Source organism: Acanthopagrus latus, chromosome 12 (assembly GCF_904848185.1).
Source record: "Acanthopagrus latus isolate v.2019 chromosome 12, fAcaLat1.1, whole genome shotgun sequence".
Lineage (NCBI taxonomy): Eukaryota > Metazoa > Chordata > Actinopteri > Spariformes > Sparidae > Acanthopagrus > Acanthopagrus latus.
Window position 1 is genome coordinate 23,414,115 of NC_051050.1, and position 11,788 is coordinate 23,425,902.

Genomic DNA, 11,788 nt, shown 5'->3' on the forward strand with positions numbered 1-11,788 from the left:
TGAAAGAAAGAGAGAGTTTCTTCGTGTGTGTACACACACCTGGACTTTCACACTGAAATTATATCACACACAACGTAATGTCAAAACTATTCCACAGTCTCAAATATGTTATTTCATTTAATCCTGAGGGGGATATCCATGTCTGTATCATATCTGAGGACCAACAAACTCATTAGGAGTCAATGTCTGGAAATCAATAATGCCAGTCTATCGAACAGATAGATATATTTCAGTCTGGATTAAATTGACGGACCAACTGTAAAAAACATCTCTCGAGGAAGCAAAGTTCAATAGTACAACATAAAAGTGCGAGACGAACCAAAACAAACTGTCCTCACAGGCAGAACCACAGAGCCGCTGTCTGAGTCAGACTAACTGCATGTTGCATCATTGAACTGCTGCATCTACTGTCAATTACGATTCTGTAGCCGATAATTGGACAAGCCCCTCCACACTCTACGCTGTGATTGGCCAGCTGTGAGGAGACGTGAAATAGGCAAGTTTGAACCTCTTGAAACAACTTTAACAACATTTTTTTTTTAATTAACTGTGAACACAATCTTTCCCCGTTGCCATACCATAGTTGCCATGAGGCGATATTGTAGAAATAAATCATTTTAAACACACTGGCATTGACTTTAATATCAGGCTTTAAGCTTTTCCTGTTGTCCCCTCTTTTCTCTTTCAGTTGGATGTTTTCCTCCATTTGATCCTGATCATTATCCTCCCTGAGTTTCATTATTCTATTGGGTTGTTTGTTTTTTCCGTCTCTTGTATCATTAAGCTCTTATCACATATAGCACAGGACACTCCAGTGCAGGTAATCAATGACATTACGGGACACGCATGTCATGTAACCATGTAGCTTCTAACCTGAGGGGTCGAGCTGCTCGTGACGCTCCGCACTGCCCTCGTCATCGTCATAGTGCTCCTCTCTGTCGTGGTAATGTCCCCGGTGGGAGTGTTCACGGTGTGTGTGGTGATCGTAGTGCGAGTGCCGCGAGTCCCGGTCAGGGTCGCTGACATAGGAATGATGTCTGCGCCTCTTCCGTCTGTGGGAAGCTGGAACGCCGATGTAGACTGGCTGGGCCTCTGACAGAGAGAGAGAGGGAGAACATATAGGCGCCAAATCAATACAGTAAGAGATTGTGGAGGGCAAAATCCTCAGACAGAGACTGAAAAATGTCTTACTTTTCCTTTAAGAGAAAATCTTCATTACACGTTCGACACAACCAGCTCAAGTTGGTCATGTCAACATCAGAATATCTTTGTTAATTTTGAAGCTCTGCTCCCGACTAGATCTGCAACTAACAATAACTTTCACTGTTGATTAATATGTGGATTATTTTCTTGTTCGACTGATTAGTTAATTGTTCTATTAGATGTCAGAAAATGGTTAAAAATATCGATTACTGTTTCCAGAAGTCCAAGATGACGTCCTCAAATGTTTTATTTTGACAGAAACCCAAAAATATTCAGTTTACCTTCATAAACGGGGAAAGACATCATGCTTGGAATCAGAGAATTTAGACTTTACTCTGATTACTTATTAATGGATTATCAAAATAATTGGCTATTATCAATTTATTATCATAGCTCTAGTCCCAGGTGATTGTAAAATGTCAGGTTGAAAGGGTTTGTGTTCACAACAGCAGCTCTCACATATTTCACAGTTGTTTCACTGTTTTCTTACCCTCATCATCCTCGTAGCGCCTGTGACCTCGACTTCTCCCTCGCTGCCAGTCATGATGATCCATCCTGAAGCAGAGATGAAGACACAAAAGAGATTACTGATCCTGATGTAAGCTTGTGCGTTGTTTTCTGTGCTCAGGGAATCCTCCTGCCCGGTACAGTGACTCCTACTGTACAGCGTGAGTCGCTGGCCGGCCCACATGGCAGCGCATGTGCCACGGCAGCCTCAGATCGATGGGTGATGAGAGGAAAACTCAATGGAAAACCCCAGCAGCCCTTCAGGACAAGACATCAGCTCAAACCATGGAAACCAAAGCAAACGCCCACTTCAGGAGTTCCCAGCATCCAAAGTCCCACAAAACTGCTGCTAAACTTTTTTCTTTTCTGTCTTGGAAAATAACTTCATGTCAATTAAATGTATTACTTTGTCCCATAGTCACTGGGACTGCAACCAAAGAATTACTTTTATTGTTGTTTAATCCATTAATTATTTTCCTTGATGAATTAGCAGAAAATGTTGAAAAACCGTTGTTTCCCAAAGCCCAAGATAACATTCTCACATGCATTTTGTCCACAACCTAAAGATATTCAGTTAACTGTCGCAGGGAAGGAAAACAACAGAAAATGTTCATGTTTAAGAAGCTGAAATCAGAGAAAAAATGATTATCAAAATAGTTTGCGATTAATACAATACCTGACAACTGATTAATCGTTGCAGCCCTGATATTCACACAACAACCTAAACCCACTGAGGAGCTTCAACACATTCATAAATATCTCCTGCAAACACGGAACGCTTCTTGAAATAACATCATTCAATGAGTTTAATCAAGAAAAATAAATGATAGCCCAAAACAAAAGTATTGTTTTGTTTATAACGAGCTCATCTAAACACACATTAAGATATTTATTATTAAAGTTGATTGAAGTGACTCCCTTGAGTTTACTGAAATTGTCTTAGTTCAGTAAACTTACATCACGACTTGAGATCAGTTTGAACTCATTACACTTCAATATGTAACCTAAGAATTTTCCACCTGTCCAAACAATACTCAAAACAAATAAGGGGCAGAATAACAGAGGGGTAACCGCTAACTTCTGCTAACTGTAGCTGCTTTTAGCTAGTCTAGCGTGGTTAGCCGTACATTCAGCGGTCTGGACTGGGAGCTCCAAGGTAGTGTTAGGTAGTGCCTGTGGCTAGCTGGCTAGCATGCTAACTACAGAAGATATCTCTGCAACACAGCACATAAAGCCGCTTAAAACATCAACAGATCAATAATGTTTTTTATTTGTTTGTTTTTTGTTTTATAACTGACATTTTGCACCTTTAATTCAGTGGTAGTTTAGTTAGTGTAGTTGTTTCTGGAGCCCGACCAATAGATCATCAGGTGATGTTATGGGCAGATATCTGTCACAGATGCATCAGTATCAGTGTATATGTTGACCGCTATGCACAGATATGAACAAATGTATATTTTTAAGGAATGTAAGGCAAAAAAAGATGCTAATGTTCATTTATCATTTTTAAATTCCCAGTGAAATGTACTGTTTCAGTGCACTGATGTCATTTTGGACAACAAAGTTTAAAATATAAAATGTTATGCCTACATTTCATACATAACATCATTTGAATGTCCACTGCAAAAACCGCATGTTTGTGTGTATGTCGTGTACATGTATATTTATAGGAATAGTCATTTTTATTCCCTGTTCCGGCTCTAGTAATGTCACTGCGGGGAACCGTTTTTAAATTAAACCAGCTTGCGATAATTTCCAGTGTTACTTATCAATAAAGCTTCAGTAAATGATTTATTAATCATTAATAAAGTCATTAGTAATGAACCTTTACAAAACACATTTTTCCCCCCAACACTGAGTTGGTAACAATAGAAACTTTCCTGTTTCCATGATTCCCTCAGGCAACAGCTCAGTCTGAATGAAAGTGACCAATCGAACGTCATCAGCATGATTCCAGTTAACTGAGCAAAAAAAACCCAAACTACTCTTCAACTGCCTCTGTTTTTCTGCTCCAATAACACCAGACAAACTCTTTTCCCTGTTTGTACTTGGTGAACTGATCACTGAGTGTTCCTGTGCACTCATGACGTAGCTCATTTTGGGGGTGGGGGCGTTTTCTAGGCTGATCAATAGATGTCATTTCTGATCGCTTAGTAGTCCCTGAAGCCTGATCACTGACTGTGAAGGACAGTCACATGAGGGCAGTCATGCTCACACACTCGTGGGGACGACCACACACACATACACATGTACAGTAAACGGATGATGAGAGGCATTCGTAGCATTCGGTAGTACTGAATATTTCAAACTAGTTAGTCTGGTTTCAGGAGGAACAAACTCTATAAATTGTTCTTTTGTTTTACGTCAAAATACCTAAAAATGTAAAAGAGGGCTGCAGAGGGAACAAGGTTGTTCAGGTAACTTCCCTACAAAAATAATCACAAGCTAGTCATAGATCCAGTGTGTTACATTATTCTTAAACACTGGTGTTTCTTACACACTGCACTACATCTTATTAATTTGGCTTTTTTGTCCAACTATGGTCAGTCCATGGACTTTTAAAGGGTTGTTTCTCCCGTCAATCCTCGGCTATGCTGAACACTGACAGTCAAATCAAGCTGCATGGACATAAGAGTCTTCTTTTAGTGAATAAAATCCAACGAGGCTGCATTGATCCTATATTGTTTCTCTGGATGAGTCCAAATGTGCCCTGTGGTTTCACACCCAGGCAACTCTCACCAGTAACACTTGCTCAGAGCAGGAGGGGAACAAGCGATCGATCTCGGAGTTTGCTTTGGGAAGAGGCCAACAGCCTATCGTCGATAAAATGTTATGAGGTCCACACCTGCAGCAAAATTACAATGAATGTGTCTGTATTTGTTTTTGCAATTGGTGATTAAAGTATTAACTGTACGAGCCAAGGCAGGAGGTGACTGGCCGCATGTGTTAGGAGCCGGCTAGGGCTGATCTGTCTGCTTTTAGATGTTACGGCTGGGCAATATTTCAATATTATATCATTATTATGATGAGAGGTTGTATCGTCTTAGATCATTATATAGTGATATGTCATAAGTCTCTAGTTTTTAAAGGCTGCATTACAGTGAACTGATGCCATTCTTTGAACTAACCAGACTGTTTTGCTTGTTCTAATAATTGTCTTTGCCCTCTGAGTCATTAAGTCCACATTAATGATGAGTATTTATCAAAAATCTCATTGTGTTAATAATTTATCAGAACACTGACAGTCCTCCCTAAAATATTATGTTATATATTACAGTATCAATATTGATACCCAGCCCTACTAGGTGTCATTATTCAGTAAAATCTTAAAATCCAGATTTCCCATAATGACTATGATCTTATTTCAGCACCCGGATGGTTTTGCTCTACATATTTTATTAGCTAAAAGACAAACGGTCAGATATAAAAGCAGGAAGCATGATACTCCATTCGCACAAGACATTTAGAGAAACTGCACAGTGTTAAGGCATCTATATCTTAAGTGAAATAATCTCAGACTATACAGATTTTTTTTTCAAGAAGAAATAAGTATAAATCTAACTGACCTGCAGATAAATATTCTATATTACTACCTCTGCTTGATCCTTCCTACGCCAAGATTCGGTGTAAAACTTTTAATGATTTTCATTTAACAAATTATGAAAATACTCTATGTGAGAGAAAGTACATTCTCATACATGACAATATCTATCAGTCAAATCAACATGAAAACAAGTTTAAAACAGAAACAGACGAGCAACATCTCTCACTAACAAAAATATTTTTTAAAAAAAGGTGTTATAATTGTTTGTCTTACCTGAGGTGAAAGAGGAAGCGGAGAAATTAACACAGTATCTTTTATGATGTCAGACTAAAGTACTCTTCAACAACGTTCAGTATATGAGCTGCAACTAAACTCCAACAAACTGCTGTCAGTGACTGGACAGACAATCTGAGTACTGGATACTGGATGAAGCTGGAGTGTCACTCTGTGTGTGTGTGTGTGTGTGTGTGTGTGTGTGTGTGTGTGTGTGTGTGTGTGTGTGTGTGTTTGGGGGGTTGGGTATGTGTAGAGTGCCATCAGTTCATTCTGTGGAGTTTTCATTCACATTTTCCACAGGTTTGAGAAAACCATTGAGGCCAACCAGTGGTGGAAATAGGAAAGTATAGCAAATACAGTAAGTACGATTTTGAGATTCTTTTAAGATAGAATATTTCGTTCAGGCTGGCGGACCGACTGCGATGGGGGGTGGGGAGGGATGTGTGTGATTCTAACCAGCGCAGAATCAGACGTATATGTTACAGATTGGCCTAAAACCGGCTGATTCCGGTCTCGGCCCGATCAATCGGAGCATCTCTACTAAGCCAGGAAATGGCTAATAATGGTCATCATCGTTTTCGTGAGGTCACATCTTTAATTTCCTTGTGTATTCATGTATTGTTAGTACAATCCATCAATCCAAATATCTATTTACTGTCATAGCAAATGAGGAGCAACAGGACCACGGTATGTTTGATGTTTCTGCTGGAAAAGATTAAACTCTTTTCTGTTGATTGGAAAATGCGATAAATCATTTCAGCATTAAACCAGATTAATAGAGAGTCTACAGATATGGACCTCAGCCCTTGATTATAATTAGTTATTATTCCCAATGAATGTACACATTAATAATCTGGACAAATATTTACTTTATTGGGCCACGTTACGCCCTGCGATAGACTGGCGACCTGTCCAGGGTGTCCCCTGCCTTCGCCCTAAGTCAGCTGGGATAGGCTCCAGCCCCCCCGCGACCCTGCAGAGGATTAAGCGGCGTACATATAATGTGTACAGATGATGGATGGATGGATGGATGGATGGATGGGCCACGTTACTGCCTGTTCTCTACTTGAACCCAGGCAGCACCTGTCCCCACTAGATGGCTCTAAAATTCTGCTTTACTTCTACATAGATGAGACAATAGATGATTGCTGGGGGAGCCGCCCACCCAGTGAAACCCTGCTCAGATGCTGTTAGTAATCCTCTTATCCTTCTAGACAGCAGAATGAATAAGATGTGTGAATTAGATGGTGTGATCTGCTGCACACAGGATGATCTGAGTGAAAAAAATCCAGAAGATAAAGTGTTTTGAAAGATAACAGTTAGATGATCCTCTTGTGAGGAGAAATTCACAAGTTGCAGCAGCAAAGAGACCAAGAAACGGATTAAGACCTATTTCATGAACACCAGTCCTGGTTTTACGTAGGCTCTTGATTTACCATATTCCCATTGGTTGTAAAGTCCTATTATCCCTGAAGAAATGTCAGCTCAGTGTTTTTATGTGTTTAGTCTAATATTATCTGGAATCCAGCAGAACCATCAGGTGCATCCTCGTCCAGTGCTCCTCTGCACAGCAGCAGTGATGATGCCCTCACAAGAATAACCAGCATACAATAAAGTTTAACCAAAGTTTTATATCAAATTTTGACAATATGTGTATAACTTGCAAGGCTATGCAGATATTATTTTACTTTTTCTTTTAATCAGTCTTATGACCACACCATCCGTGACTAAACAAAACTAGATAAGTATAAGTTCAATGAAAGTGTCACATTCATATTCACAAAAGATAAAATGAAAATGTCACAGAATAAATAATCAAGTAAAACGCTGAAAGATCCCAGTATCAGGAACTAATGTTGACTAGTATATGATTAACTTACAGGCAGGTGCATGCTAAAATTAGAAAGGCAAAAAATAGCTATAGTTTGTAAACACAGGTACATTTTTACAAACTTATGTTTTAAAATCACCTACTGAAGAATGTACTTTCTGTTAGAAACAACACATTACTCCACTTTTTATCATTCAGTCATAAACGTGAACATCGTTTTAAGCTAACATTAGTGTTAGCATGGAATACGTAAATTCACTCACCAAATAAAGAAAACATGTTAAATTCTTGTCCTCCCTCATCTTTTGGTACAGAACAAATCCCGGAATACAAAAAAAAATGTCCTGGATAACTTTAACGCCACATGCAAAGTGATAAAAACAACGTTTTCTTCGCAGTATTTAAGCTAGCTCGAAACTCCAAGCTAGCCAGACTCGGCTCGATTTCTTCTTCTACGCCTCCATTTCCCTCCTGTTTTGCGCTCTGCTGACCACAACCTGTCTGCAGGCGCTTGGCGCCCTCTGGTGGACATTTAGCAGAACTGCGAGATTAAACCCAACATCTGATTTAATTGATTATTTGTTAAATTTCTGAGGGTCATATGGGTCCATATGACGTGATGCAAATGTTTACAATACTATGAAGTCTGCATAATAGATATTTAAGAGAATATGATTACGTAATATATGATATACATGGTTAGACATAAAATGATAACATATTAGAGATTAGATTCACTTCAGCTTTATTGTCATTGTGCACAGCACTAATACAGAGACAACGAAATGCAGTTTGCATCTAATCAGAAGTGCAGAAAGAAGCAGTAAGTGCAACTGTATTCAGAGTAAAACAAGTGTTCCCTGACCGGGAATCGAACCCGGGCCGCGGCGGTGAGAGCGCCGAATCCTAACCACTAGACCACCAGGGACAACTGGAAAAGGTGGTGTCATAATTGCACCTCCAGTTCCAAACAGTCTAATGATGTTTACATATGCTATAATACAAGCAGTATTGCGAAGCAGTTCAGTGCAATTGTGTTCAGAGTAAAACAGGTGTTCCCTGACCGGGAATCGAACCCGGGCCGCGGCGGTGAGAGCGCCGAATCCTAACCACTAGACCACCAGGGACGGCGGTGAATAACGACGTCATAGCTCTAGCGGCCCTTTCAAATAGTCTTTGATGAGTATATTTGTGTTGTATGAGTATCGTACTAGACCTGGTTCCTACATTACCCGTAATACAAGCGCTATTGTAAAGCAGCGAAGTGCAACAAAAGCTGTGTTCCCTGACCGGGAATCGAACCCGGGCCGCGGCGGTGAGAGCGCCGAATCCTAACCACTAGACCACCAGGGACGGCTGAAAAGAGTGACGTCATGTTTTCGTCGGCTATTCCAAACGACTCTAACAGGAGTTACAGTAAGACTTGTTCACACTTTCATGTGGAACATTTGTTGGAGTTACCCTTTAAAAGATTTTACAGAAACAAGTCAAATTATCTCCATTTAAACTCCAAATCGAGATCGTTGAGCTAGACGGAGCAGCTCTGCTTGTCTGTGAAATTAGAGGTCAGGAGGTTACTGGGTCGCGGCCTGGTTGGTTAAATTGCATGTCAGCCCACTAAGTAACAGAAGAAGAGATATGTGACACTACACGTTAATGGAGCGGTTTGTTTTTTTTTCTTTTTCTTATCTCTGAGCACAGCGACGACTCTCTGTCAGTCTGTCGCATCAGATCGGAGCTATTAGAATCCACCGCAGAGGAAGACAAGAATTCGATCTCAGTCATCACCTGCTCCCCTCACAGCTGCCGTATGTGACACCACAGCAGGTAGCGATGGGCTCACGTCTGAACTCGTGATGAGGAGAAGATGTGACATGAACACACGAGGGGAAGAATTCACCCACAGAGGAAACCACAGCGGGCTTCCATCATTTATCTGCCACCTGCTTTCACATGAAGCTCAAATTAAAGTAGTGAGAATTCAATAACAAGGACGTGTGATAGACGGCTGTGAGTTAAATCTCACAGAAAACAGACAAAAAGACAGCGAGGGGAGAGGATGTTTTATAACTGAGCGGAGCATTCAGAACAGAATCAGGATCACAGAATGATCAGATGATTTTGAATCTTTCAGTTTGATGTCCAAAAAGAAATAAAACAGCATAATTTATCACACACAGCAACACAACGTGTCATATTCATGACTTTTCACTCTCAGAGATTAAATAATAAAACATCACGCTGAACAGCAAATATGAGGATTTTTAAATGTTGAATGAAAGAAGCTCTCAGATCTTTTAATTAAACCGAATTTTTAAGCTTTAATTTGACATTCTGGATTAATTACTGACGGCATCCACATGTGGTTTGGTTGCGTTTAAACTTCACTTTCTCTGTGGTCTTTATTCGGCCACTCGGCTTGATAATCCCGCAAAAATGAGGGTTGAATTGCAGCACAAAGGAAGCGCAACCAAAACAGGAAGAGGCATCGCTTTCCCCGGTCACTATCCACAGGTGACGGTGGAACAACTGGAATAACTGCAGAAGAAGAAGAAGAAGAAGAAGAAGAAGAAGAAGAAGCCGTCTGATGGAGGAGGCAAAGACGCTGAAGAAGGACAGTGATTGAAACTGAGGAAGAACAAGAGTGAACGGACGGGCGTTCACTCGATGGAGAGCGCTCCGGTGTTGTGTTAAAGTCCGTTCCCGTGCTGAAGTGTGTTTCCTCTCACCACCGGGACTTGAGACCGTACAGGTGTGCTTGAAATATCACAAATGTCTGCACACCTGTGCTTTTATCAGGGCCTTCTTATCATTCTTCGTCTGTATTTGAGAGAAGAGAAAGAAAAGTGAACGATAAACATTATCAGTGGATCAGAAACCCATGAAGTGATTTCGGTATAAACATGATGAGTGGAATAATTGTCTTGTTTCACTCATAAACATTAAAAAATAAGTGTTTTTTTTTTTTTTTCAACGTATCACCATTTTGAAAATCTCCTTGTTTGCTCTCACATGTGTTTGTGCACATGTATGGGTGTTTTAGAGCAAAAAGCATCAGCAGGGACTGAAAGAGGAGAAAATCAGCTTCCTTTTCGCCCCGAGGTCTCAATCCTCGCTCCACATACGACATCACATATGAAAAACTGTGTGTGTGTGTGTGTGTGTGTGTGTGTGTGTGTGTGTGTGTGTGTGTGTGTGTGTGTGTGTGTGTGTGTGTGTGTGTGTGTGTGTGTGTCACACTGACACGGTCACACTCGATTATACCACAGAAACACTCTTCAAACAAAGGATAAGGTCTTATCTGTGTGACATGCAAATTGGTTGATTCATTAAGCGGCGCAGCAGAAATTAATACCATCAGTAGTCACTTCTATTGAAGAGAGACGACAAGAGAAGAAGAAGAAGAAGAAGAAGAAGAAGAAGAAGAAGAAGAAGAAGAAGAAGAAGACGTGGTGATGAGCTGATACGACCGGAGGGAGGAGGAGAGTTTGAGTCCTGACATGTGGGAAAGAAAAAATGATTGAACACACAAATAACTTTAGAATTAAATCAAAGAAGAATGTTATTATTCACACGCTGAGAGCAATATGGGAATAATTCACTTATAGAAGAATTATCTTGGGAGAGTAGAGGAAGTGGAAGAAGAATTCAGCTGCTTTAAAACGTATAAAAACACAACATTATGTGTAAAAGTACTGCGTTCAGAATCCTAAAGTACAGAAGTTTTATCACATACGTTTAATAAATACTGTGTAAAAATGTTTTGGCGTTTAGGAGAGTTAGAAATTATGTTTTTAACCTCCACAAATGTTTTATGAAGCATTTTATTGTTTCTTAACAGTGAAATAACTGAACTAAATCTAATTAGCTATAAATTAACCATTTATAACTGATGGTTATTATAAAGTGTTGTCTATGATATTAAGTTATTTTAAGCATATAAGTAATTTTAATTCATATATGACCATATTTAATGAATAAATGGCAATATAATACAAAACAAACAAAACAAAAGTAACAGTATTTCAACAAATTCTCTGATTTATTTACAGCTAATATACAAACACTTATCCTCAGTTGTTTTTTGCCTCCCAATTAAATGAATAAATAAATAACAATCCCAGTTTACTTACAATCCAGATATTCACTCAGTGTTCAAAAATAAATATTAACACACCTGAAAAAAAACGTTTCCTCCTCCATCCACCTGCCAAAAACATCTGTGTTGTTTATATAATTTTATTCTAAAGACTGAAACTCTCACACTCACACCACCACAGTGTGTTATAAACACTTTATTAGTTGTTCATAAACTGTTTTAGACTTTTTTTTTTTTTTTAAAAAGCCCTTCTCATTATATAAAACCAATATCATCAGACTGACCCGCAGCGCTTCAGGACTAATCCTGCTCAGATCGTATTAGGTCC

General features: G+C 39.5%; 1 protein-coding gene and 3 non-coding genes across 9 annotated transcripts in view; all 4 read right to left on the bottom strand.

Annotated features, from left to right (window-relative positions):
* The window catches only part of slc4a5b (solute carrier family 4 member 5b), a 29,362-nt gene extending 21,529 nt beyond the window's left edge, over positions 1–7,833 (bottom strand). For all 6 annotated transcript variants that reach the window (XR_005078273.1, XR_005078272.1, XM_037118047.1 and 3 more), the window contains exons 1-3: positions 7,625–7,833; positions 1,694–1,758; positions 874–1,092 (exon numbers count right to left, since the gene is read on the bottom strand). Coding sequence is in view for 4 of the 6 variants with exons in the window: in XM_037118047.1 (XP_036973942.1) it covers positions 874–1,092; positions 1,694–1,757 (283 nt within the window). In the remaining 2 variants the exon portion in view is untranslated. The remainder of the gene's footprint in view (positions 1–873; positions 1,093–1,693; positions 1,759–7,624) is intronic.
* A 384-nt stretch (positions 7,834–8,217) lies between these two features.
* trnae-cuc lies at positions 8,218–8,289 on the bottom strand. The gene has a single exon. It is a non-coding gene; the product is annotated as a tRNA-Glu (tRNA).
* Positions 8,290–8,416: 127 nt separating this feature from the next.
* On the bottom strand, positions 8,417–8,488 carry trnae-cuc. Its single transcript has one exon. It is a non-coding gene; the product is annotated as a tRNA-Glu (tRNA).
* Positions 8,489–8,642: 154 nt separating this feature from the next.
* On the bottom strand, positions 8,643–8,714 carry trnae-cuc. The gene has a single exon. It is a non-coding gene; the product is annotated as a tRNA-Glu (tRNA).
* Between the last annotated feature and the right edge of the window lie 3,074 nt (positions 8,715–11,788).